The sequence below is a fragment of the Hypomesus nipponensis genome, chromosome 3 (assembly GCF_054491055.1).
Source record: "Hypomesus nipponensis isolate SF chromosome 3, ASM5449105v1, whole genome shotgun sequence".
Taxonomy (NCBI): Eukaryota; Metazoa; Chordata; class Actinopteri; order Osmeriformes; family Osmeridae; genus Hypomesus; species Hypomesus nipponensis.
In genome coordinates this window covers 8,481,294-8,508,094 of record NC_140363.1, presented here as the reverse complement: position 1 = coordinate 8,508,094, position 26,801 = coordinate 8,481,294, and the positions used below count along the sequence as shown (strand labels likewise).

Here is a 26,801-nt window from a genome sequence, read left to right as displayed (position 1 = left end):
CGGTCCATGACTCATAACTGTCATGGTAATAATTTACAGCCCACTTCATTCTAATTACTCCTCTCTCTCATACAGTTGGTTCTCTCCTCTCTCTTTCTCTCTCTCTTTCTCTCTTTCTCTCGGCTGAGGATTGAAAAGGGGTGGGGGGGGGGGGGGGTCGCTGAGGTCTCTGGATCAATGAGGTGGGATCAATACCTCAAAGAGGCAGAGAGCCTAGGGGAATTACCTTACAGGAATAGGGTCTGTACTAGCTCTGACCAGAATCCTCTCTGTGTGTGCTGTCACAATCCTGACTTTGCTGCCATGGTATCCCAGAGGTACCATGTGTCTTTTCTATGACACACACACACACACATGGACTCATGTACATGCAGGTGTTCGCTGCAACTGTCAGATCGTACCCGTCATGACTCAACACATCACACCTCCGTATCCCATTCCAACAACAAAAAAAAGGAGACCCGGACAAATGGGTTTCTGGGTCCTAGTGTCAGCCAGAACACAGACAATAAGGGAAAGGCGTGCACACACACGGACACACACACACCCTAGTGAAAATGACAACCTGCGATATGGGGTCGAGGCCCTGCCACACACACACTGACATCACTGAGTGTTTGTGTGTTTATGAAGGAGGACCAAAACTGTATCGCAAGTTACTCTCCCAAGATGATGGATGGAGTAAGGGAGGGAAGGAGAGAGAAAGGAGAAGAAAATGGCGAGAGGCAGCTTTGAGAGGGCAACACTTTTACTACTGTATCTTTCAGTGGTGAATGGAGACGACAAACCTTGTATCCTACTATAGTTAGCAGGCCGACACCCGGGGACCACAACAACACACTATTTTGGAATAATTTGTGGGATTTAGCTCAGACCAGTTTAAGGGAAGACCCACGGTCAGTCTAGAACGATGACTGCATGTGAGCGGTGGGAGAGAGCAGTAAATTTGTCTATTGATTTTTAAAGAGACGGTAACAACGCGATTTTAACACCGAAATACAACAACGCCTCTCTTGCTCGCTGTCTGCCCCCCTCTCAATTCGACAGGATGGTATTGGCAAGCAACGTTAAAGTGCCGGGACCTCGTAAATGCCCCATAAATCATTCAGTAAGGGACACGCGCGAGAGGGTGTGATGATGCATTCGATTGATAACAACCATTGCGTTACCCTTGATTTTATCTCACCTGCTGCCCACTTTCCATGGAGGGCGCTCAAAACAAGCCTCATCATGCACCCCATCTCATTCTGTTCTTCCTCAGAACCACCCCTCCCTCAAACCGCGCCATCATATTACCAACCCCTTATACACCCGTCCTCAGAGAGCCAATAACGACCGTCCAATGGCGAAGAAGACCGGCTAGGGTTTACCTCCCGGTCTCACTCTTCTATAACCATGCGCTGTATAGCAGAAACACACCGAGGGCTTTCCCCTCACCAGATTGGGATTAATCTGAGTTGTTATGAAGACCCAAAGCCTTAAACTCCGATACCCCCGTTAGCCAATTACTCTCCCCCGAGTGTGAATAAATAGAGAGGGCAGTTTAAACTACACGGCGAGGCTTCAATGCATGACCATCAAATCTGGAAGCCCATGTTGATATTAATGTCGGTGGGCCCACAGCCTACCTGAGACATGGTGACAGATTTTTGTCACATACACAGCTAAATATTGATATGTTATTATGGTGCGATTAAATGCTATCGATGCTAAAACCGTTTTCTATTAGACTACTTTTCACAAGGCAAAATATGCTTATTTAAGCGAGTGCTTTCGGCATGCCAGGCATACCAATAACACCTACCAAAAAGGTGTCATTAAAAAAACAGACGTGCAGAGAATTCAAAATGATTTGGTTTGAACACACGAACAGTGCAGCATAAACATAAACATCAACAGCCTAGAAATATGTGGTAGCCTAATCCCGTTTTACCGTCCAGCCCTAGCCGGTGACACACATTTATCTGGCTTACCTCCGTGAAAAACGCCTCCATCCTCCTTTTTCCTACCGAGCGCGCGTGCAGTCCGCGAATGGGCCGACGCTCACTCGGTACACCGGTTGGCTAAATCACTACAATCACCGGGTCTACGTGTTTCTTGAAATGGGACAGAAGTGATAGCACCGTCCGTTGATGTGTTCCATTCACCAGCCCCTGTCTTTCTAACCGTATAGGCTACTGCACAGCAAGAGGGAGAGGTTACGCACACTCTTTCCGTTAGTGTGTCTGTGTGATGGGCTACTAGTTAAATTCCACGCCACGCAGCTGGTACGTAGCCTAAAAAACGGTAATTCCCTCGATTGCTGCAGGTGCCAGTTCGACATTCAGTTCACCCGCACCGCAGCGCCGGGCATGTGTATAGACGTGTGTGGTGGTGGTGGTGTGTGTGTGTGTGCGTGTGTGTGTGTGGGTGTGTGTGCGACTAGCAGTCCATGCAGGGGCTGAATGAGCTTGTCTACACAGAGACGGGCGGTGGGGCGGCGCCATACACTGTGAAGAAGCCAAGCCTCCCTATAGTTTTTCTCTCTCTCCTTATCCCTCTCTCCTCCAGTCTCTCTCTCTCTTTCTAATATACACAGAGAGACTGAATAAAGAGATCAGTGTCAAATTCCTTTGATACATGTAGTAAGCAAATAATAAACAGGCATACAAGATGGGCAGACAGACAATGACAAAGACATTCTTGTGAAACTCAAAACTCAACAAGCATTGACCAGAACCTGCTTTAGAAGAGATATTGACAAAGGAGTTCCCATAAGCTATCAAGCATACTTTAGAAACAAGCATTATAAACAGCCACACATAACTGTAATACAGTTGTTTGTTTCGAGCTAAGAGGTCAGGTAACCCAACCCCTCATTTGTGGTTAAACACATCATCGACATTAGGTGAAGAAGAGACTGACATCGCTCTGGTTTCAGATCAGATGAAAGAGAGTGTCATCCCATCTGTCCTCCTTAGTGCCACCCCCTCCACCCCCCATCTCTGTCATCTGTCACACCCAGCCCCCCCCCCCCCATCACCACCACCCTCCTCGAGTTACGTAAGAAAATGTCTGATGTCAAATTCTATGACTGATGTGGCCATAATGGCCTAGTAAAGTAGGCTAATTGCTGCGCTAACGCAGCTAATTAGTGTGTTTTCAACAATTATAACAAAACGTGAGCTCAGAAGATCAGGTTGGTTCACCAAAGCAACACATACGCTACCGGCCAAGTTTTACAGGGAGACATCAGAATCAAGTTACACACTTCAGGGCATCATACCTGTAACCATCATCACCTCATGTTGATCCAGTCAGTCTCAGTTGTAAAATAATAGTCTAAACTATTACAATGATTGAACCTGAACAGATGGAGTCTACAGATTCCGGTTTTTTCCTTGCAGTAACAAAATATGGAAATGATTGTCTTCAATTTATTCCTGCATATGCAATAGGTATTGTGCCTGGGCAGAATTCCTAACAAAACAGACAGGAGCATTCCCTTTGACACACATTCACACTGAAATGTGCATACACACTGGGCATCTTGACATCATGATGTCTAAATTAACTGAGTGGGTGGAGCTGTCACCATATCATCCTAAATCCCCTTTAGGATCAACTGACTGCTTCATTTCAGTGCATGACGACACACACATACTTAATATTTCTGTGTGATCATTCCTTAAAAGCCCCCTCTTGTCACTCTGGGGCCTTGGTAGGAAGATGATAGGGCTGACATACACACACACAAACACACAAACACACACAAGCACAAAGGATCAGAGACTTGACAACTCCCCCCTCAAAAGAAACTGGAAAGGACCACAAGACTGTGAAGCACTGATGCCCAACAGAAGTTCCAGTAGCCTCCTGCTATCTAGGATTCAGTTAAAATACCCAGAAAACACAAACAGAACTCTGGAACTCAGACCTCCCTCTCCAGGTTCATTTGGAATATTCATGAGCGTACATCAAACTGATTTTAATGGATCCAAATACACCAGCTGGTAGCAGTGTGACTTGGTGTGTGTGGTTCTTCTCTCCAGATGCCCAGAACGAGGGGCCAGGTGCTGCAGTCTGTAGCCCAGCAGGGTGAGGCCTCTCTGGGGCAAGGCATTGTGTTGCTCAGCCAGTCCCCTTGGAGCCCTGGAGGAAAATAGGGGCCTCTCTCCTGTGTGTGTGTTTCTCTGTTCTCCATCTTCATCACGAAGACAGCTCGACAACTCCACCCTCCACCGGGGCCCCCTTTTGTGCTGGCAGCAATATACCAGCACAGACACGTGCACACCCACAGGCACACACACCCACAGGCACACACACACACAGGCACACACACACACAGGCACATTCACACAAACATAAACAAACTGTTGTTGGATGGTCGTTATTCTAGAGGTTGAGCAGATATATGACTGTAGGCAGCCATCAGTACAGAGTTTATCAAGGAAATAGTAAGATGGTTGGATGGTGTCCTGATGTCCTTGGCCTATTTTAGAAGATTAAACGATTCAGTGTGAATAAAACAAGACATATTGTCTACCTTAGACTGTCCTTTTGGAAGAACTGACGTGATCTCTTGTAAGACTAACACATACAGTATACACACGCTGAAACAAACACACACACTGTACCACACCTTTGAGCAAAAAGGATATCTGTGATCGCAAAAAGCATATTGACCAAATAAAGGATTCAGCTACAGGACACATTCTCAACACTACAAACACCATTAACACACACTAGGATCATTGCCATGCCAACACCGGTGGAGCATTGAGTGACCCACAGTGATGCATTCTGGGAAATACCATACCCTGAGGATTATTACTCTGCTTACTCATTCCACTCAATATTCCTTAGTATAAGTGTGTGTGTGTGTGTGTGTGTGTGTGTGTGTGAGGGCATGGGCACACATGCACATGCATGTGTGTGTGTGTGTGTTTGAAAATGCAACTGTGAGCAAATGTGTGCATGTATTAAATCAGGGAGTGTGTGTTGTGGATAGATCATCAATAACTCTCTGGTTGTCTGGTAGAGAATGTCGACAGATTACCAATGAGCTGAAGGCTGAGTCCTCCATCCACATCACTTCCCATCAACATACACACGCACACACATACACACACACACTTGTGTGTCTGCCTGTCCTTTGGAGATCACAGGTTGTCTAGTGAGTTCTCATCACTCCCAATGTCACAGCCAATCAGTTTTATGGACCAGAGGCAATACATTTCTCCTTATCACCCCCACCCTCTCTATCACCCCACCCTCTCTATCTCTTCCATTTCCTTGTTTCCATTGTTCTTTTCTCCTTTTCCAGACAGGGAATCGTTTATGACTGTTGAACATTTTGAAACAAGAAACAATCCCATAGAAAGCCTCAGAAGGCCTCACTAGCAGACATGGATCTCCCTCCAGCCCACATATTTACTACAGACATGCTCGCACATCCCACACAGAGCACAGACGGCAGCAAATTCAATATGAACCAGATGAGGTTCCTAAACATCCCCAAATGTAATTTGTATTTGATTAGTGACAGATATTAAACTCCATCCACCACAGCTGTCTGAACAAGACGATTCAAACATTAGTCACGCAACACACACACACACACCGAAACACAACCACATTCACACAGTTGGTTCATCACTTACCACCACGCACAAACAATTTCAATGTAGTATACACAAGCCATCCCGCTTCCACAATCCAACGCTGCCCTGTCTTTCTCTTCATCAACAATCAATCAGCCAGTATTGATCAGTAATCTGCCCGTCCAGAGGCCAGATATAGGTAGGATCCCCCGAATCTGGGAAAGCAGACTGGTGTTAGTGTGGATTAGGAGTCAGAGGAGTTCCGGAAAGAGGAAAGGTCAAGGGGGGAGAGCATTATGAAATGGTAGACAGAACAGGGCAAATGATGAAGGGAATATATGTGCTGGCCGTGTCGAAAATGATTCTGTACCACATCCTGTGAGACTACACGTGACATCACTGATCTCTCCTCTGGAAGACACTTAATGATGTGAGAGCACCAAATCTGCATCCATCGGCTGTCTGAGATCTTCTGTCCTCCGTTTCATTCAGGAATGAGGCCGGGAGTTTACGTGTGCGTGTGTGTGTGGTCATTGCTCCAAAGAGAAAAGAAAGACAAGACTGTCTGGATGACTTTTACTGACATGATAGTCCCTCGGGGTGCATGATGCATGATGATTCATGTGTGTATATGATACTCCGTTCTTCGGTAACACACACATGCAGACAAACGTACACACTCACACACAATACACCCAGACACCCACACAACAAACACATACTGGAGCTTGGATGATGGCCCGTGACCTGACTCATGGGTCAGACAGTGCACACACTGTAGGGCATTTCCTGTTGAGTGGCTGAGGTGGATTATGGGATATCTCCATGTTTGTTGTATTAATGAGTTCTGTTATTTGATATGAACAGAAAAGGTTCTCACAGACAGATAGGCGACACACACCACAAGTTCGTCACACACACACTAATTTCCCATTCCATAACTGTAGGCAAAGTCCTGTTTATGCTTTCATTGATCAAGGTGATATTAACTGACCCACATATGTGCAAATGTTACGCATAGTCTCTCTCTCACACACACACACACACAAATACACGCACGCACACACACATATATAACACAGACCCACACCTTTATCCCCCCTGATCCTCAATAAGGGAAAATGAAAATAGAGTCCGTAAATCTCCCTGATCTAGAACTCGACCATCTCTTTTTCTCTCACGCTCTCTTTCTCACGCATGCATGCAGAGTGTGCATAAACACACACCTTATAATACAGTCATTCCTTAATATGGCTGCACATTCGTTAATATGGCTGCACATGCTAACATTGGCACGTTTGTATGTGATGATTGTGGGGGTGGAGAGAGTAAGAAAGACAGACTCACTTTGTCTGCTTTCTTGAAAATAGCGATGTGTGTTGTGGTCTGCCAGGGAAAAGGGGGCTGAAGGAGGGCAAAGGGGTAATTGGGCATGTAGAGAAATGCCCCAGGGGTACCCGTGATGTAAGAACGGGGACCACTAGCAGGAAGAAGAGCGGAAGGGGGGTCTGTGTGCATGTCTGCTGAGGTCTGTGTGTACAGGAGAGGGTCTGATCTCATTTAATACCACCAGAGAGATGACTTCATCCTGGCCACCCCACTTCAACCCCCGCCTCCCTGCCCCTTGTAGGTCTGCCCCCAGCTCTCCCCCTGTCTCTCCTTCCTCTAAGTCCCTCCCTCCCCCCATGACAGCATGTCTTCTGACTAAATTAGCTACCGTTGCGACCCCCTGGCTTTCGACAGACAGTGGGGTAATTTAATCAGCTGCACCCCACCACAGCGGACAGTAAGCACACACACACACACTCACACACACACACACAGCCCTCACAAAGCAGACAATACAACAGGAGGCCACTACCTCAACATGGCTGCTCAGTCGGTCCATAAATGCTCATATATCAGATATAGGAGCAAGATGATAATTCATCATGTAGTACAATACTACATGATGTCTGGGATTACACTATGTTAACAGAGAAGATCCTTTATCTCCCACAACCTGACATTCATCTGTTCTCCTAAGAACTCAGAGACAAAGATGCTTCCTGTTCCTGTGTGTTCAGACTGAGGTGACAGCAGGAAAGCCTGGGGCTGAGGACTGAAGGATCCTCAATGTCCAAATAAAATACTGAAATATTGAAATATTACACCTCAGGACATCAATGAAATCTAGGTGTGTGTGGGAGGGAAGCTGGCCCCACAACAGAATAACTGCATACTGCAATAGGTTGGTAAATTGGCACTGTAATGTAGACCTACATCAACTATCTTATAACTCTGACAGACTACCCCAGTAAGATTAAGGCAAATGAAGCCTAATCCTAATCAGAGCAGATTAAATTACTCATTGTAATGACAAGATTAAACAGACCTCACAAGATCTCCCAGCAGGCTGTTTCTGTCTCCCACACTCATACACAGTTGTACATTTTAAGAATAGTGTGTGTGTGTGTGTGTGTGAGAGAGAGAGAGACAGAGAGAGAGAGAGAGAGAGAGAGAGAGAGAGAGAGAGAGAGAGAGAGAGAGAGAGAGAGAAACAAGAGACAAAGAAAGAAAAGGAGAAAAGTGGAAAAAAGGGAGAGGAAGAAAATTGGAAAGGAAGAAAAAGAGCAAAGGAGGAATGAGAGACAGAAAGAGAGAGGGGAGGTTGAAAATATAAAGCTGAATATGAGCAATAAATAATTTGTCAGGTCTGGAACAGATGGTGGACAAATTACTGTAATAGTATTAAACACATAACACACATGTGTGTGTTTGTGTGTGTATGGATGTTTGCAAACAAATATTTTCAACTCTAAACTGAGCACTTGGTAATGTTATCAAGCCTTGTGTGTTTTGGATTGCTCTTTAAAAGGCTTGAGCTCATCATAGGTTCTGGACTGCTCTAAAAAAAGGCCTGAGCTTGGGTTTTGTTTAGTTACATTATATTTTGACATTTTTATATATATTGGGAAACCACTAAGACTGTGGCTCGAGATACGGCAACGACTGCGGCTTGTGTGTTCTGAATTACTGCAAAGACTGTGGCCTGTGTTCAGAAGGGTTTTATTACTTGTATTACTTATAATATTGCTTTTATTGATTTTATGTAAAGCACTTTGAGCTTCAATTCTTGTATGAAATGTGATATAAAAAAAAAATCTTATTATTATAATAGAAAAGACCCATTACTACTCTCTACTTCTCTCATTCCTCCTTTGCTCTTTTTCTTCCTTTCCAATTTTCTTCCTCTCCCTTTTTTCCACTTTTCTCCTTTTCTTTCTTTGTCTCTTGTTTCTCTCTCTCTCTCTCTCTCTCTCTCTCTCTCTCTCTCTCTCCTCTCCCTCTCCCTCTCTCTCTCTCTCTCTCTCTCTCTCTCTCTCTCTCTCTCTCTCTCTCTCTCTCTCTCTTATACACACAGATACACATACACACACACCGCTCCAAAACACACAGTGTTAACTAATGCAGTGACACAGTGAACAAAAGAACAGCTGTCACTCCAGAGGCTTACAATTCCCATCAGTGGAGAGGACAGAGGGACCGCCCTAACAGACAGGGTTCCCCTCTGCACAGGGGCTTTCTCTCAACCAGGGGCACTTCCTGGAGGGTGTCCTGTCGATTGAAAGCTTCGGCCTTATTGCTTACTTGACTTTATTAACCAGTTGTTTAACATGTGCAACATGTTGTTTAATTGTAACTTGTTGAACTACTTGCTCTTGTGGTTCTTCACTTTGGCACTTATTTTGGTTGTTCACAATATGTGATTCATGTTTTTGGCTACTCGCAATGTTTTAGGGTGATCTTGTTGTTATTATCAGTGACCTATGCACTTTGTAAAGCTCTCTTGGAAGTCGCTTTGGATAAAAGCGTCTGCTAAATGAATGCATGTAAATGTAGTTGATCGCCAGGTTGAAGAGAGACTAGTTCCAACTGAGTTTGGCACAAAACCTACTTTGAGAACAGTGTTGCAGACATGCTCGAAACTTGTTGTCATGGATATTGATCCTTGGTTAACTGTTTGTGACATGGTACGAATGTTGTCTCAGGAAACTTTCAGGGCGTTGTGGATACAAAATGATTGTTGCACTACAAGTGTCCTTTGGTAAACTCCTTGCTAATCTTCTAGCCTATTAAATATAGATAACTGGTAGATTGAATTATTCCTGGGTATAGCATAATCTAAGGTACATCCCAATATCCCTATTCATTAACGGCGCTGGAAAAAACGATACACTTAGGCTATATATTTTACAGCATGGTAGTATGAGGCTTGGACTGGACGCATCGATATTGTGAGATTGTCGGTTTGCAGCAATCTAGGTGTTATTGTTGTACTACCTAATTATGTCCACATGGGGGAGGCAAATAGCAAGGGACAGGCCTACATCCATACGAGGATCCTTTGGGCACACCTCATCTATATTTTTGAAGGATATCTCGGGTTAACATGCACATGTAATCTGTATCACAGTGTTTGTCCTCGTATAAATATACGTTAAACTATCGCTGTGTTCATGAAGTCGATCCTATCCGCAACGACTAAACGTTCTCTTCTGAGAACAGCGCCCTACTAAATTTCAGAAGGCGTGTCTAACGTTGAGAGCACAAAAGCCCGCCTCTCCCTCTCTGAATGGCTGTTGTTTTCCCTGTCTTAAAATGCTTTTCTCTGATTGGATATTTACCTGTCCTTCTAAGGTCACTGAAATGTGTTTTCAAAAACGAAACTATCTCCTATTTGTCTGACTGTATGTGTATCATCCCTATGACAAAACGATAACAAAACTAGACTTGTAACGACAACCCGGAGATTTTATGTGACAATTACTTGTCATTATCCAAAGGTAAGAATATCGACGTTTAAGTTCCAAACATTATTTTATTTTGTGCAGTTTTGTCCCAAATGACTGTAACTAGCTAATATTGTCAATGTTGTTGTTGATCATCCTCAATATGGAGGGGCAGTCTTTTTAGTCTTACAGTGATTGTGGCTCGAGGGACAGGGACATGCTACAGTACAGTTTCGTTCCTTATCTTCTAGGAATGGGCCTAGTGTCAAGATACAGAATATCCTGTTAAAGGGGTGAATTCAATGCTGATTTTAGCTTAGGAACAATAACCACTTTCTCTCTCTCTTCAGTGTAGGCTAAACCGCAACATTTTGGCAAAGAAGCCAAGCCTGAACGTGAGTGGATGACTCAACCTAGAATGGAGGTAAGCGGTCGGGCAACGTCGCATATTGACATGGACTTGCCAATGTTATCAGGACAGTGCTAAAACATGCAGTCCATGTTATAAACAATTGTAACGTGTTACTGCGGCTGAACCTCAGGTAAGATTCATAGCAGTGTTCTTGCTGCTGTGTGTCCATATAACACGGTGGCTTAACTCCGGGTTCGGGCCGCCCGATAACGATTTCGCAACACTAGCAAGGCAAACAGGAGAGCGAGCTCCAGTGACATGTTTACATTGGCATCGTGAGATACACGCGTTATGTTTCGTTATGATTTATTCCTCTGAGCGAGAGGTCCCGCTAACCCTTTTAGCCTATTTCTTTGTAGGTTGGTTTAGTTTGATTCAGGCTGTGTGGCAAATTATTATATAAACATTCAGTTGGCCTTTCGAAAAGTGATGAATACATTTTACATCTGAAAGTAAAAAAAAAAAAAAGTATTTCAAGGTTGGGATAATTAAATAGCAGGTGTAACTTAACTCAGGTCGAATGATATAAACCCTTTTGACTATAACTTTCATATTATGTTGGAAATACCCATAGAGGAGTTAAGGGTCCCAGAATATAGTCTACCCTACACACCGGTGGTTTCCATTAAAGCACCAGAATGAACTATTCTTCATGTAATGTCTTGCTCCATCTCTCCAGCTGAACTATAAATCTCTGTATTTCTGGCCCAGGCTATAGTTGAAGACCTGGTTGCCTGGCAGTACTGAAGCTGTTAGTACCATGGCACACTTTGACACAGAATATCAGCGCTTGGAGGCGTCGTACAGCGATTCTCCACCAGGAGAGGAAAACCTGCTGGTGCATGTACCTGAGGGAGCCAAGTGTAAGATGCACACACGCGCACCATATCACAACACCTCACACATGACACACATACATCACCTACACCTGTACTCACAAATATGCACACACACGTTCATTTCCATACACACAGAACCTACCTCGTACACATGACCCCTAAACTAATTGGGATTCTGTTTTTGTTCTTTTCAGCCCAATGGCACCACATAGAGAACCTGGACCTGTTCTTTCAGAGGATATCCTTCTCCAACTACTCCTTTTTTCACTCTGGGATAATCCAGTCCTGTGACAACACACCCCTGGAGTGAATAGTATTATTCATAGAATATAGCATGCCAAATACTAACGTTCGTTTTTCTATTAGTTAACTGTGTACCTAGAAATGAATCATTCGTAACCATCTGCACCAGGCTCGATCTCTTATAAATGGATCTAGATTTCACACTCTCCAATTGCCCTTGACCTCCTGCACGTCTATAACCTGCACCAGAAGAATGGCTTCACCTGCATGCTTCTGGGAGAGATCTTCGAGCTGGTGTAAGTGCTCCTCTCGCACAGAGAGAATGTCTTCACAATCGCACGTTTCCAACAGCCCAACAACCCAGTGAACAGGTTGTGTGGAAAGTTAGTGTTTGATCTTTCTCTCCTCCTCCCCCTCTCTCTATGTGCCGTTCCCACCCTTAGCCAGCTGCTGTTCGTTGTGGGGTTCACTGTCTTCCTGGCTAACTGTGTGGACTACGACATCCTGTTCGCTAACAAGTTTGTCAACCACACAGACTCCTCTAAAGTCACCCTGCCCGACGCCTTTCTACCGGCCGATGTCTGCAGTGCCCGGTAAGACCTAGACACCTGTGACTATCGCCACTTACGACATGCCCTATTTGCATATCGCTGTGGATAAAAGGGTCAGCTCAATAAATACAATGTACAAACACTTCCTGAGTGTCCCCAAGGAGTGCTTTGTCAAGCTCATTCAATCGCACAGATCCGTAATGACTTTGTCATCTTAATGGTGACAGTAGACTCTTGGTCTCCCCCAGTATCCGTGACAACGCTCTGGTGATGTTTGTGCTGGTGATCTCCGGTGTGTTCTGGCTGCATCGCCTCGTCAAGTTCATCTACAACGTGTGCTGTTACTGGGAGATCCGCTCCTTCTACACCAACGCTCTCAAGATGACCATGGTGGGAGAAGACGCCCGACGGACACACGAAAGCATCATCATCCGTCAGCGATCCCATCTGACCCTTGCTCTTCCCCCCACGCCCCCCCCCCCCCCCCCCGCAGGCTGAGCTGCCCTACGTCACCTGGCAGGAGGTGCAGGCCCGCATCGTGGAGATCCAGAAGGAACACCAGATCTGCATCCACAAGAAGGAGCTGAGTGAACTGGACATCTACCACCGCATCCTCCGCTTCAAAAACTACATGGTTTGTGTGTGTGTGTGTGAATTTGTGTGTGAGCGGGAAAGAGAGAGATGGAGACTCTAACTCGACCTACCTACACGTTCCGTATCCCCTCCAGGTTGCCATGGTGAACAAGTCCCTCCTCCCTGTGCGTTTCTGCCCTCCCCTGCTGGGGGACTGTGTGTTCTACACCCGCGGCCTCAAGTACAACTTTGAGCTCATCTTCTTCTGGGGGCCAGGTCAGTGTGTGTGTGTGTGTGTGTGTGTGTGTGTGTTTTTCATTCTTGCTTTCTCTTGTGACAGTGTGGAATATTTAGGAAATTAGAAATAATAAAAGAAGTCAACATATTTACCCCCCCCCTCCTCTTCTGTCCTGTCAGGGTCTCTGTTTGAGAATGAGTGGAGTCTGAAGCCAGAGTACAAGAGAGGAGGGAACCGGTTAGAGCTGGCAGACAGACTGGCATCCCGCATACTGTGGATTGGCATCACCAACCTGCTGTTGTGCCCAGTCATACTGGTGTGGCAGATCCTGTATGCTTTCTTCAGTTACACAGAGGTACTCTCTCTCTCTCTCTCTCTCTCTCTCTCACGGCCCTCTCTCTCTCTCTCTCTCTCTCTCACGGCCTTCTCTCTCTCTCACGGCCCTCTCTCTCTCTCACGGCCCTCTCTCTGCTTGTCTGTGTGCAGGTGATCAAGCGTGAGCCCGGCTCCCTGGGGGCCAGGTGCTGGTCCCTGTACGGCCGCTGTTACCTGCGCCACTTCAACGAGCTGGACCACGAGCTCATGTCAAGGCTCAGTAAGGGCTACAAGGTACACACGCCTTCTCCCCCACGCCCACATGAAGACCTCTCTGTCTCTACAGATACCATTCCATCATCAAGGCCTGACTATTTATTGTTCAATATTATCGGAAAGCTTTTAGTATTTAGTAAAAAAAAAAAAAAAAACGAAGAAAAATAAAAAGTTGAATATACTATTATAATTTGTGTAATAAGCTGTAGTTTGAATATAAAGGTCTGTCTTCCACTGTCTCTCTCTCCCCTCTTTCTCTCTCTCTCCATTCTGTCTTTGTTCCAGCCCTCCTCTAAGTACATGAACTGTTTCCTGTCTCCACTGCTGACGGTGGTAGCCAAGAACGTGGCGTTCTTCGCCGGTTCCCTCCTGGCAGTCCTCATCGCCCTCACCATCTACGACGAGGACGTCCTCGCTGTGGAACACGTGCTGTCGTCCATCACGCTGCTCGGCGTGTGTATCACAGTCTGCAGGTGTGTGTGAGGGAGTGTGTGGCTGAGGTGAAATGAGCCGTTCACGTTGGAAGCTCCTCAAACCCCTCCAATCGTTTTTCCAACATTCACAACCTACCCACCCCGCTCTCTTTCCTCCCTCATTTCCCCTCTTGCACTCCTGCATGTTGTGTATTTCGTATATTGTATATGTTGTTGCTGCTTCTGTAACGGTGCATCTTTGCCTCAAGTGATCAATAATGTTGTACTCTACAATGTCCTTGCTTCTCCTCCCCCTGTGTTTCTCTTCCTGGTTCCCCAGGTCCTTCATCCCTGACAAGCACCTGGTGTTCTGTCCTGAGCAGCTACTGAGGGTGATCCTGGCTCACATCCACTACATGCCGGACCACTGGCAGGGCAACGCCCACCGCTACGAGACCCGAGACCAGTTCTCCCAGCTCTTCCAGTACAAGGCGGTGAGTTCCATCTGGGGCAGCAAACTGGCACAGAGCGAGAAGATTTAGAACTGGCTGATTTCAGAACTTGCTGTTTTTTTTTTTACAACCTTGTGAACCTGAACCATCCTTGTTAACCTGGACCATGAACCGCCCTTGTTTGTGTGTGTGTGTGTGTGTGTGTGTGCGTGTGTGTGTGTGTGTGCGTGCGTGCAGGTCTTCATCCTGGAGGAGCTGATCAGCCCCCTGGTCACCCCCTTCATCCTCATCTTCTCCCTGAGAAGGAAGTCCCTGGAGATCATCGACTTCTTCCGGAACTTCACCGTGGAGGTGGTGGGGGTGGGGGACACCTGCTCCTTCGCCCAGATGGACATCAGGCAACACGGCCACCCAGCGGTTTGTAACTAACACACACACACACACACACACGTTCCTATATGGAAATCAAATGCAGAATCACGGATGGACCATTGTATGCACTGACTCCCCATATCTCTCACCCCCCTCTTCCCCTCTCTGTTACCCTCATACCCATCTCCATCTCCCCCCCCCTGTCCTCCTCCAGTGGATGTCAGCAGGCCAAACGGAGGCGTCCATCTACCAGCAGGCGGAGGACGGGAAGACGGAGCTCTCCCTGATGCACTTTGCCATCACCAACCCCCAGTGGCAGCCCCCCCAGGAGACCACCCACTTCATCAGCCAGCTGAAGGAGAGGGTGCAGAGGGAGGCCACCGCCGCCTCCGACACGCACGCCCTCGCCTCGCTGTCCGAGTCTGAGGTAATGGCCGCACGCGCCTCACTGTCGGACGTATGGAAACAGTGCAGTGAATATATACACTATACACACGCGCGCACCTCCTCATCTCGCCGTCAGGACCAATCTTGCATTCCAGCAACAATCTTTGTCTTTTTCCCTCTCCCTCCGTCTCTTAGCCGAGGAGTCTGGTGGCCAACCCCTTGGCGGGCCCCCCCACGCTGGCCTCTCTTCATTTGGGGCGGGACGGGGTGGTCGGCATGAGCGACGGGGCGTCGGCCTTGCGCTCCCTCTCTCCAATAAGCAGCAGCATTCACATGAGGGGCAGCTTCAGCTCAGCGCACAGGCCGGCCGGGCACGCCTCTACGACGAGCCGGCCAATGACGGGATCAGGGTAGGAGAAGACTCTTCCCCCCCTGCTTGACCCACTTGTCTGTCTTTTCTCTGTCTCTCTGTCTGTGTTGCTCTCTATCACTGATACACACTGAGGAATGATTTACTGACTTTCCCCCTCTTCCTCCTCCTCGCTCCCTCTCCTCTCAGGACGGACGCTCGGACTGTCAGCTCCAGCAGCAGTGCCTGGGAAGGTCAGCTGACCAGTCTGGTCCTATCAGAGTACGCCTCCACCGAGATGAGCATCCACGCCCTCTATATGCACGAGGTGAGAGCCAGTGAAGGGGTTCATTCGTACCACAAGTATGACATGGCCGCAAGTAGCCATGATCGCAGTTGAGCCTCTCTTAGTCAAATCTTCCTCTTTCCGCCTCTTTTCTCTCTCTCTCTCTCTCTCTCTCTCTCTCTCTCTCTCTCTCTCTCTCTCTCTCTCTCTCTCTCTCTCTCTCTCTCTCTCTCTCTCTCTCTCTCTCTCTCTCTCTCTCTCTCTCTCTCTCTCTCTCTCTCTCTCTCTCTCTCTGTCTCTGTGTGTCTCTCTCTCTCTCTCTCTGTGTCTCTCTCTCGGCAGATCCACAAGCAGCAGTCGCGGGGCGAGCTGTCTCGTCACACCTGGCACCGAGAGGACAGCGATGACAGCAGTGACCCTGATGAGGGGACCGCGGGGGGGGCGAACCCCAGAGCCTTCCCCCGCTCACACACCTTCCCCTCCTCGGCCCCCAGTCCCAGCCGGATCCCCGGGCCCAGCTCGGCGCCAGGCTCGGCCCACGGCAGCACGGACCCCGTCCTGGAGGGGGCGCTGCTGCAGAGCGGCGGCCAGCGGCACTACGGAGGAACCACGGGTGAGCCCATCCATCTGTCCAGGGGTCTGATCTAAGCACACAGTAGGGGGGTGCAGAGATGAGTTTACATTAAGATATCAATGTGTCCTCCTTAGGCTGACCTCAGATAAGTTGTTTGGAGAGTGCACTTGATTTCCACCACGATGCAGGTTACTGATAATCCCCCCCTCCTACAGAGTCTGTGGGCGCGGCAGGCAGAGTGGTGAGGTCAGCACGGGGGGTGCCCATGGGAGGGTGGGCAGAGGAGGGGCAGGCTGCCCGGCTACACGGCCCGGTACCAGAGGAGGGCTCGGAAGACGACATGCCCCCGCAAATACACAAGGTAGCTCATAACATCACATCTATTCATTTAACAGATTCTTTTATCTAAGTTTTTTTCCAAAACAACACTCAAACACACACACACAACCTGATAATCAGGTTGATTATGTAAATCTGAGTTATGACTAAGGTTTTGTACTTGTGTGTGTGTGTGTATGTGTTTTGAGACAGGTGACTTATTCCTTCTTTTTTTTCTCTCCACAGGTGGTCTAACTAACTCCAGTTTGTGAAGAGAATCCCTACCACACACACACACAGACACACACACACAGACACACACTTCCACCTACTCAGTCATACTCCCTGCTGAACTTATATCCCAGACTCAACATTGACCATTGACCACTGACACAGTCACCAACAGCTCTTTGGTGGAGTAGCATGCTCTGCTACTTAGACACTCCCACATCCAATGGGTCAGTCAGTCTTTAAAAACAAATTTAAAGTCTCCACATTTAAATCAAGTTTAGTAAACTAATTCAAAGTTGAAATCAAGAAAGATGTAACTTACACTTACTTTTAATGTGTTGGATTTCCCCCTCCTGTTGCTTGTATTTATTGCACATCTAGGTAAAGAGAATGTTCTCATGTAAAGGGATTGACAGAGGAAGCACGGTCATGTTTGCACTTGTAGATTAGAACTTTTATTTAAGGCATCGGTCTTTGATGCTGCGGCTCTGCCCGCTTCCGTGCAGCATGTAAATAAATACGTATAATCTTATGGACACCGCCATCATTACATCTTGGTCTTCATACTGTGATGGTGGAGCATTAGAAATACAATGCCATGTAGACATTGCAGGTATAGACATCAGCAAGCACATGTGACTGTAACATAGGAGACGTTTCAAGGCTTTGTGTGTGTTGATCCAATGTCCCTCTATCAATGAAATTGTGTGTTTTTGTTTAGTTTTAGGAGAAAAGACCGTTTGAATATATCGACATCAACCTCAGTGCCATGTAACAATATGCCATTAAGCACAAGATCATGAACCCTTAGCCGTTGATGATTTTGAATGTGAACCGTTTGAATTGCAGTGGGAGATCAAACCATCACTGTCACCCTTCTATAAAGCAGTCCCAGTTCATAATAAATAGTCAAGTTCACCTTGGCATGCTATCTGTCCCACAGGTTTTCTCCAAATCCTATGAAGAAAATGCACTTTAGTTAATGGTATGTTGATTCCAAAGGATGTCTCAGTTTGTAATGTTGGTGTGAGTTTCTTATTATTTGGAGGTGACAGGAGAACAGTTCAAGAAAATAGTATGTTTCTGTTGTGTCGATTGCTCATAAGAAAGAAGCACAGATTAGACATGGCAGACTGTCCCTGATTAGACTACTACTGAAAGCAGTACCAAGTTCAAGGTGAGGTGAATTAATGCTTGCTGCAGATGATTTTCTGTTTTATATGTCCTTTAAATGAATTTTGTACAGTTGTAAATTCATCAATAAAATGTATTTAATATGTGATGTGTTTTCTGTTGAATTATCACGTGTAATCCATTTGCTCAATAGTGACCCTTGAAGGATGGAATCAGTAATGCGTGAAACAAGATTCTAAGATATGAAACACCGACTGTAATATATTCACTGTCAAATGTGCTTATGTATTATTTAATCGAATGGCAAGCATTGAATACATTTTGGTCACACAGGCATTGACTGCACGTGTTGCTTTGCTAAAGTGACATCGTCTCAGGCAGTATACTCTGATAATCTCGTTCCGATGCTGCCTCGCTGACCAGATAGCCCGATAAATTGTATCAATGGATAACTTTCAGTTGACGTTGTAGGATATTGAAAGGTAGACTGTAAAATAAGTTTTTCCTATTTTTTGTTTATATTGTATATAATGTTTAGGTTCCTCATGCGACTTCAGAGCCCGGATAGCTCAGTCGGTAGAGCATCAGACTTTTAATCTGAGGGTCCAGGGTTCAAGTCCCTGTTCGGGCGGTAATGTTTTCTTCAAACGTGGTGTTTCTGTTGCGAGAATTCATGTATTGTAATAGGTTCAAATGGGTCGAAAAGCCTAAATCTTACCTTTACCAAAAATGAACATCAAATATTTATAAATAACTTTTGGTTCGGTAGCAGTTGTGCAGTCAAAAAAATTCTTAGCCGTTTAAGACGATTAACAGATACAGTGAGCATGTTAAGTTTTCTAAACGTATGACAATAAAGTAGTGCAAAGCTCATATGACATAGGTCTTTATGGATTGTTATGGATACATTATCATTCATTATGAATCATTTGCCACTGTCTTTCAACCATCAATTCAAACACCTTAAAAACCAAAAAACAACAGACACAAAAAAAGCTTGAAGCTTTGCTTCTGGAGTGTTATTTTAGCTTCTAGTACAGAAGTGCTGCTCAAAGTTTCTGAAGAGATGTTTATCACAGGGAAGTGGAAATAACTCAAATGTCGTGTTAACTATTAACACCTCTCCCCAGCACACAATGTGGGTCTCTTGTACTAACGGTATCCCTCCATACCCATCCTGAAAGACAGTGACAAACAGGTAAGAATGAGAAGACGACCATGCAGATAAAGAGGTATGTGAGACTGCTGTGCCTGGGTTAGACTTGCGTATTCAGTGGTGGTAGTGTTACAGGGCCAGTCACGTGCTGGATGGATGGCAGGTGTGCCCCTCCATACCCTGCTGGGACTGGTGGCATCATGGAAGGCCACATCGGGTAGCCAATTGGAAGCTGCTGTTGTGCAGTAGGGGCGGAGGACCCGTAGTGGTGGTGGTGGTGGATGGCACTTCCCTTCGGCTTGACCTCTGACCTCACAAGGATGGGGTTACTGAGGTAACTGTCCTAAGAGTGAAGAAATAATTTAAAATATGTACATACTGTACATGCTAGCGTGTATGTGTGTGTGTGTGTGCGGGAGGGGGACAGACCTGTCCTTGGGGGGCAGTATGAGGGACCTGATGACCTGCACCCCCAGGCGAGGACATGGCCAAGGGAGGAATGGCTTTCAACATCATGTTCTGCATGATGATCTGGTGCATCTGAGCATTCTGCATCAGCATCATTTCCACCATGTCTGATAAACACACAGACACACATACCCAATCGCTGTAGTTAAAGTTAAGTTTTAGTTTAGCCGATATGGGCAGAAATACAATATCTATACATTGAAGCATAGGATCGGTTCAATTGAACATTCATAGGTATGTGTCCACATGTCTGCCACACCCTCTTTGATGCTGCCAGACCGAGGCGCAGGGTAGGCCTGAGGGGGCGGGATCTGGGCTATAAGTGGCTGTTGCTGTGGTAACTGCTGTATGATGGTGGTAGGCTGCTGGGGAATCTGCAGAGAGAAATAACTTAATGGCATCCACCTCTCTCTCTCTCTTTTGCTTACACAGAGACAAGATCAGACACAAGAAAAGTTAACACGTTATCAGAGAGAGAGAGAGAGAGAGAGAGAGAGAGAGAGAGAGAGAGAGAGAGAGAGAGAGAGCGAGAGAGAGAGAGAGAGAGAGAGAGAGAGAGACTGAGAGAGAGATAGACAGACTGAGAGAGACAAACTGAGAGGTTGGCAGGAAGGAGGAAGAAGGTGAGGTAACATCATTTGTAGTGTCCACTGTTTACTTACAGTTTGTTGGATGATGCGGGGGGGCTGGGGTGGAGGGGGTGGGAGGGCCTGGACAGCAGGGGGAGCAGGGGCCGGCTGGTAGATGTGGATGGGGGCCTGAGGTTGAGGTGGGGGGGCCGCCAGGAAAGGATCTGATCTGTAATGTCTGCGTGTCCCTCCCCAGGTGTGAGGCCTGCTGAGATCCTCCAGCATGTGCTGCTCCTGCATGTGTGGACACTCAGACATGAACACAAATACACACACCCAGTTTGTAGTTTAGGTTGCAACAACATATTGAGGTATTCCACCACAAGTACCGATGATATGGCCAAACATGATGATGATGATGCGGCAGATCAACAACTAGACATCCAATGCACCGTTTGATAAGAAGACACTTTAAATATTGAGCTAAATAAGATGATCTCAAACCATTATTTTTTAGATGATGTCATTTGCATACCCTCAGTCTTTGCAGAAGGTCCTTCTTCCGCCTCAGTGCGCTGTGGAGTGCATCAGCCTGTCCGTCAAAGCTCCCTGGCAGAGAACAAATAACAACTGTCATATACTAGAAGAAGATATGTTGGACATACATACATGAACTGGAGTCTTACTCGTTGACAGGGCAGATTCAGCTCTGCCTTCTCTGTTGTCTCTTTCATTCTCCAGTCTCTGAAAAATGAAAATGTTCTGTTCTCAGCCAACCAACCTGAACTCCATATACTGTACACTAATGACCCCATATACTGTACACTAATGACCCCATATACTGTACACTAATGACCCCGTATGACACACTCACCTTCTCTAGCAGTTTCAGTTTAAGCCTGGTTATCTGGTCAACCATAGGGTCTGCCATGCTGAGAATCAAATGGGAGTTATGACGTGCCAAACGTTCACTTATTCCTTCAAACAAACAATGGGTGATGGTGGTCACACTTCGTATCGCCTGCGCCTGTTTACCTGACGTTGTTCAGTTTTTCCCTCGCCTCTCCGTCTCCAACTAAACTAAGGTTGCTCACGGTTGTTATGGGACACACCTGTGTTGTGTTTGTTATAGCTAAGGTTGGCCGGCCTTGTTGGTTTCTAGGTTGTTGCCTGTTGAAACCAATCTAAAATACATAGTATATGTTATATCATATATTTTAGCTTTATATATGGTTACTGTATGCTAGTAATTTTGTGTTTAAGTCTTTTTAATTTGTTGTCATGGTGGTTGTTGTTGTATGTTGTGTTTATTCAGTCTTGTAGAGCTTTGATGTTAGAATGATACATGGTTGGGTGTTGGATGAATGGACTGAAGTCTAAAGCCTATAGGCTAGTCAGTGAAAGTTTGACTAATGATCACAAGGTATTGTGGTCATAACACTTAAAATAGTGAACTGTGAAACCCTTGTGTGGAGCGACCGTCTGTTGCCTAACACACTAGTAATTGCTTTTTTGACAGTTGGGGCTTATCCACAAGAGTCTGCTGTTTAGTTTGTGCATTTACTTATTTTACCCGGGCATTTCGAGCGCCTTTTGCGGCAGGTCTACCTCCGAGCTATTCAACCAGTCAAACATAGGCACTCTTTTTCAAAACGAGAGGGAGGGATGGATTGTGTTTTGGAAATAACTATATGTCATTGGCTAGAAATGCTATCAATCAAGTGTTTGCATCAATATTCAATGTCATGATTGGTTGGTAACATGCCGGCGAAAGAGTCCAGGTGCTGTGGGAGGGAACAGATAGAGTGGCAATACTATTGGCTATGACATTCGTTTCGAGTACGTTGATTGGGTTTTTTACTGGAGGAAATTCGATAAGGGCGGAGTTGAAAAAGCTTGGCGGCCATGTTGAATATCTATTGACAGTTGTTTCAGAGAACAGAAAGATTGTGTAGCCTAGCCAACTCATAAGAAAGAAGTTTACTGTGGAATGTTGTACTAAATCAGGACGTCCGTCCTAAAGTTTTGATGTTTTTCCTGTAATCAAGATATGGATGAAGATGAGCGACAGAGGAAACTAGAAGCTGGAAGAGCAAAGGTTTGTACTCATTCAGCAGGATGCTAAATTGGCTAAGGGGCTAACATTAGCCAATAGACTACTTCTTAGTCTGTGTTTGTAGCTAGCTAAGATATCAAGTTAGCCAGCAAGTGCTAGCCAGCAATGACTCCATGAGAATTAACTTTTACATACTGTCCAATCTCGTCCTAATGTCACCCAGTCATTTGTGTGTGTGTCTGTATTTAAATACACTGTCGCTAACTACCAGTCTTCTAATATTATAGATATCTAAGCGTGCGCATATTGTCTAATAGCGCAAACTAGTTTAGTAAGTAATTTACATATTCGTAAATATGCAATTCTGTAGCTAATAGTACAGTATAAAGCAAACCACCTGTCGCCATCCAAAGCCACACTATCCAGCCAACTCATTTTCTTATAGTTTGTATTAGAAACGGAAACTATCCATCATTAATGTGTTCCCATGTTATGAGATGTAGGTCCTGATGGCATCTCTTTGTCATTAACGTTTCAATACCCAAGCATGCTTGTTATTCATAGTTGACGTATCCGTCCTCCTTGGGTCGTGTGGTTGCAACACAAGTGCTCTTTTTGTTTATTGTTCCAGTTGTCTCATTATACGATGGCTCACAATTAGTTGAATCAAATAGATGTAGATCTGCCCTCCTAGGACACTAGTTTCGTTTTTGTTCATTTGGACTGCGTGTCCGGTGATGTAGCCAACTGTCACGAACCTTCGGCCTTTTCGGTAACTGTTCAGCACTACTATTGAACGGCTGAACGCGTGGACCTCGTAACCTGTGAGCCTCTTACTGTTAAGAGATGCCAGATGACTGGGCTAGGTCTTTGCTAACTTTAGGTGGCAGGTATTTCACCTGGCCATGAACTCAAATCTAGCCATTTTCTCTAGGACCCCATTAATGAAAGTATTCTGATGCACACATGCATGAATCATCATTAATTTAAGACAGGATAATCCATAAATGACTCTTTATTAACAGAAACCTACCAACATGCAGCGCAATCAGAAGGTGAGTAAATGAACGTGGCGTTGACACTGGTTGTGGGTCTATGCTAATTCTGGTGATGGCTGGGGGGGGGGGGGGGCGGCAGAACGGTGGAATGAAAATCAGGTCTCTGATCACTGTGCACTTACTACATTATCTCACATGCATGTTGGCTAATGTGTGGTACAGGTGGTCTGGTACTGAGATTAAATAAACCTCTGTGATTTAGTTCTTTCTGTAAATCAAGCAGAGGTGTCATTGCACACTAATGCCTGTAGATGGTGCATTAAGTCTGAGACTGGAGCTGGGTAAATGGTAGCAGATTCCCTGGCCTACACAATCTCTACTGATGGTACGCAGAGCCTCATAACATGGGAGTAAGTTAGCGTGATTCCACAAACGCCAGTCTGGTCCAGACATGTTCTATTTCGGTCCACTTTGTCCCAAGTACCAGGGGAAATGTTTTGTTGGCTTTAAATACTTCATGTTTGCATAGCTACAGTTGCTATGGTGATGCTGTTGTCAACTGTATTCTTCAAGATCACAAATCCGTCGACCACACACACACACATGCGTGAGAGAGAGCGGGTGTTGTGGAGAGCACCATCATTGCAGCACGTCTTCTCATTAGGCAGCAGTAAGCCTGTCTCCCAGTCTGGTACAGCGGTCGCTGGAGGCCAAGCGCAGCTCCACTGTGTGTGTTTGTGTGTTTGTGTGTTTGTGTGTTTGTGTGCATGTCTGAGATGAGTTACGTTTTGTGACAGGAGGCAAAGGGGGGTGAGTGAGATGGGGGGGGGGGGGGGGGAGTTGTAACTGTGAAGGCTGGGAAAGAGATGTGTGGATTGCTGAAGTCAGGTGTAGAATTTGAGAGCGTGCTAAATGGATGGAGGTAAACTGTGCGAGAGGATAGGAGAGGGGAGTGTCAGTAAAAGGGAAAGGTGGTTGTGTGTAGTAGACCATGGGCACAGCGGAGCTGCCCAGTCAAGTGGAACCACCCACGTATGGAGATCCGGCAACGCACAAACACACACACAAACACACACACACACACACAAACACACACAATTGCATTTCTTCTCGCTCATCAGGGTCAGGAATGCTGCTCAACGCAGCAGGAGTCCATGGGCTGGACTACGCTTGGCATGGGCCGGGCCAGGCTGGAGTAGGCTTGTGGAAGACAGAGCCCACAGAGACTCGTGCTCACCCAAGCCTCGCCTCCTTAGCGTGAAACTCCTCCTCCTCCTCTTTCCATACCATCACCAAGCCAGATCTCATTCGTCTCCATGCTTCGGAAGCTTGTGGCGGCTCGTGAGCGTCAGTGCAGCCCAGAACAATGTGCTCGCCAGCATGCTCCTATCCTGCCGTCTGATGGGGCTTGATTGACAGCTGTGACTGGACTGCTGTGACAGCCAGAGAGGGAGGGAGTGATCATTCAGCGATGGAGCGTTGAACGGAGTATCTTTGTGTGAACCTCCTCTGTGTAATCTCACTTAAGCTGCTTAAAGAACAGAGGCAGACTGAGAGACAGAGGGAGAGTGATGCACAGTGATTGAACCTGCTGGACTAATGCTGAATCAGTGCAGCTGGAATTCAATAACCAGTATCTGGGAATGTCTCTCGTTTGTGTCGTTGGATGGATAGCATGCGCAATCCCTGGATGAACATTGGGATTATCGGCATATTAGAAAGAGCTTTGGGACCTCTTTGCATGGCTGTAACCTCTGACCTTTCTGGTTTTCTGGAAAAGTGAATCAGGGCAGAAGGGGTTTTTCCGTCTCTGTTGTAGTGGGTGATTAAACTCAGATGGGACGGTCTTGTAGGTTCTGGCCTATAGCAGACAGTAGCCAGTAGTTTGGCTGAATCGGTGACTGGAGTGTATCTCACCTCCGTTGGATCAAACCCTGTTGGGTGATGACCGAGTGTGGCTCTGTCATTTTCCCTCTCTCAAAACAACTTTGTTTCACTTTGAATGATCACAAACTTTTCCCTCCAAATGTTCTGCAATCTTTCACTGGCACGATGGTCTGTGTGTGTGTGTGTGTGTGTGTGTGTGTGGGGGGGGGGGGGGTCACAGGATTTCTCTGATCTTCACCCCTGACCTGTGAGCATGCTGATCGTGTGGTGGTGCTCCGTGTTGCTGACCTACGTGTCCCTGTACCTCTCGCTGTCCTTCCTGCGCAGCTTGCTAGCTTCCGACAGCGCCGGGCGAAAGGGAACGGTGCGGGCGCGCCGAAAAAGACGCAGAAGGGGAAGGGCCCGGATGACGCGGCGGATGAGCGCTCAGCGCAAGACCCTGCCTTAGAGGCAGCTGTGCCGACTGGAAAGGACACGCGACAGGACACCAGGGCTAAACCTGAAGTACGTGTAGCCCCTCCCCACTCCCCCCCCCCCCCCCCTTACAGAAACACTTGTTAAAGGCAAGCCAATGTGAGAGAAGAGCTGTATGGGGTCTATGAGTGGTTTATGGGTTATTTGTTGGGACTAAAACCACTCAAGACCTATAGTGAGGTTGTATTCTATATGCACGTGCCCCCCTCCATGCCTTCTGTAAATACATTGAAGAAATAGGTCACTAACCACAAAAGTAGCCTGGGGGAGGGGGGCATGTTGTCATAGCAACACATCCAGGATCAACAGTTACTACTATGCACTGCCTTTTGAAAAGGGGAGGTTCATTTATATCTCAGTCTGTCCTTTTATCCCATTTTCAAATCAGCTCATTACACCAGTCACAAAAAGGCAAATTGTCTATTAAATTGTTTTGAACCCTTTAGGGACCCCAAAGGTCTGGACAGAAATATCAGTGCCAACCTCGAGGGCCCCACCAGAACCATGGCTCTAGTGCCCAAGATCAAAGCCTCTCATTGGGGAAACCGCTGTCCTCTGACCAGCCAACCGTGGCGGAGGATCTGGTACAAGTGGATCTCGCAGCACTCACTGGCAAAGAGCAGCTTAAGGTAAACACAGGGGCACATGAAAGAGACTCCGTTTGGACATCTGTCCACATCTTCAGTCCACAACATTAATTAAGGAGTTAAATCATGTTTTTCAAATGACTACAGATGGCTATGACCTGTACTAATGAGCAGAAGGGATCATTTAAGACCTAGTGAAATGTTCTTAACTGCCCAAAGCATGTCTCGTTAAGACAAGCGGACGATATGCCGGAAGAGGGGTGGATAGATTTAATGAATGCGTGATGCA

General features: G+C 46.3%; 4 protein-coding genes and 1 non-coding gene across 7 annotated transcripts in view; 3 read left to right on the top strand and 2 right to left on the bottom strand.

Moving 5' to 3' along the window:
- myo10l1 (myosin X, like 1) overlaps positions 1-1,994 on the bottom strand; it is a 33,572-nt gene extending 31,578 nt beyond the window's left edge. The window contains 1 exon segment of the mRNA XM_084683217.1: positions 1,974-1,994. Coding sequence (XP_084539343.1) covers positions 1,974-1,994 — 21 coding nt within the window.
- An 8,272-nt stretch (positions 1,995-10,266) lies between these two features.
- Positions 10,267-18,460, top strand: atg9a (ATG9 autophagy related 9 homolog A (S. cerevisiae)). 2 transcript variants are annotated; one of them, XM_084675269.1, is made up of 20 exons: positions 10,267-10,408; positions 10,705-10,778; positions 11,478-11,629; positions 11,800-11,843; positions 12,080-12,144; positions 12,292-12,441; positions 12,648-12,789; positions 12,893-13,033; positions 13,128-13,248; positions 13,390-13,565; positions 13,697-13,819; positions 14,087-14,274; positions 14,555-14,708; positions 14,904-15,083; positions 15,253-15,465; positions 15,621-15,835; positions 15,985-16,102; positions 16,403-16,673; positions 16,850-16,995; positions 17,199-18,460. In XM_084675269.1, the coding sequence occupies exons 3-20, from the start codon at positions 11,527-11,529 to the stop codon at positions 17,205-17,207; spliced, it is 2,559 nt and encodes an 852-aa protein (XP_084531395.1). In that variant the 5' UTR covers positions 10,267-10,408; positions 10,705-10,778; positions 11,478-11,526; the 3' UTR covers positions 17,208-18,460. The 2 variants fall into 2 exon arrangements, with proteins under 2 accessions (XP_084531395.1, XP_084531396.1); XM_084675270.1 differs by having other exon boundaries at positions 10,273-10,408; positions 10,710-10,778.
- A 415-nt stretch (positions 18,461-18,875) lies between these two features.
- trnak-uuu (transfer RNA lysine (anticodon UUU)) lies at positions 18,876-18,948 on the top strand. The gene has a single exon. It is a non-coding gene; the product is annotated as a tRNA-Lys (tRNA).
- A 261-nt stretch (positions 18,949-19,209) lies between these two features.
- c3h21orf58 (chromosome 3 C21orf58 homolog) lies at positions 19,210-21,652 on the bottom strand. Its single transcript, XM_084683393.1, has 9 exons — positions 21,546-21,652; positions 21,385-21,442; positions 21,197-21,254; positions 21,046-21,119; positions 20,604-20,804; positions 20,201-20,315; positions 19,903-20,048; positions 19,584-19,816; positions 19,210-19,494 (listed from the first exon to the last, which is right to left on the bottom strand). The coding sequence occupies exons 2-9, from the start codon at positions 21,439-21,441 to the stop codon at positions 19,470-19,472; spliced, it is 909 nt and encodes a 302-aa protein (XP_084539519.1). The 5' UTR covers position 21,442; positions 21,546-21,652; the 3' UTR covers positions 19,210-19,469.
- A 775-nt stretch (positions 21,653-22,427) lies between these two features.
- pcnt (pericentrin) overlaps positions 22,428-26,801 on the top strand; it is a 30,073-nt gene continuing 25,699 nt past the window's right edge. For both annotated transcript variants that reach the window (XM_084675268.1, XM_084675267.1), the window contains exons 1-4: positions 22,428-22,608; positions 23,592-23,621; positions 25,779-25,955; positions 26,372-26,554. In XM_084675268.1, the coding sequence (XP_084531394.1) occupies positions 22,561-22,608; positions 23,592-23,621; positions 25,779-25,955; positions 26,372-26,554 (438 nt within the window). In that variant the 5' untranslated portion in view covers positions 22,428-22,560. The remainder of the gene's footprint in view (positions 22,609-23,591; positions 23,622-25,778; positions 25,956-26,371; positions 26,555-26,801) is intronic.

What these genes read in the sequence shown, in the direction of transcription:
- c3h21orf58 (XM_084683393.1), bottom strand. Translation starts at nt 21,441, where the DNA reads ATGGCAGACCCTATGGTTGACCAGATAACCAGGCTTAAACTGAAACTG. An exon ending in AACTGAAACTGCTAGAGAAG is followed by an intron (nt 21,255 to 21,384) that starts GTGAGTGTGTCA and finishes TTCATTTTTCAG; the next exon opens with AGACTGGAGAATGAAAGAGA. An exon ending in GTCTGGCAGCATCAAAGAGG is followed by an intron (nt 20,049 to 20,200) that starts GTGTGGCAGACA and finishes TGTGTTTATCAG; the next exon opens with ACATGGTGGAAATGATGCTG.
- atg9a (XM_084675269.1), top strand. Translation starts at nt 11,527, where the DNA reads ATGGCACACTTTGACACAGAATATCAGCGCTTGGAGGCGTCGTACAGC. An exon ending in TCCGCTTCAAAAACTACATG is followed by an intron (nt 13,034 to 13,127) that starts GTTTGTGTGTGT and finishes TATCCCCTCCAG; the next exon opens with GTTGCCATGGTGAACAAGTC. An exon ending in AGCTCTTCCAGTACAAGGCG is followed by an intron (nt 14,709 to 14,903) that starts GTGAGTTCCATC and finishes GCGTGCGTGCAG; the next exon opens with GTCTTCATCCTGGAGGAGCT.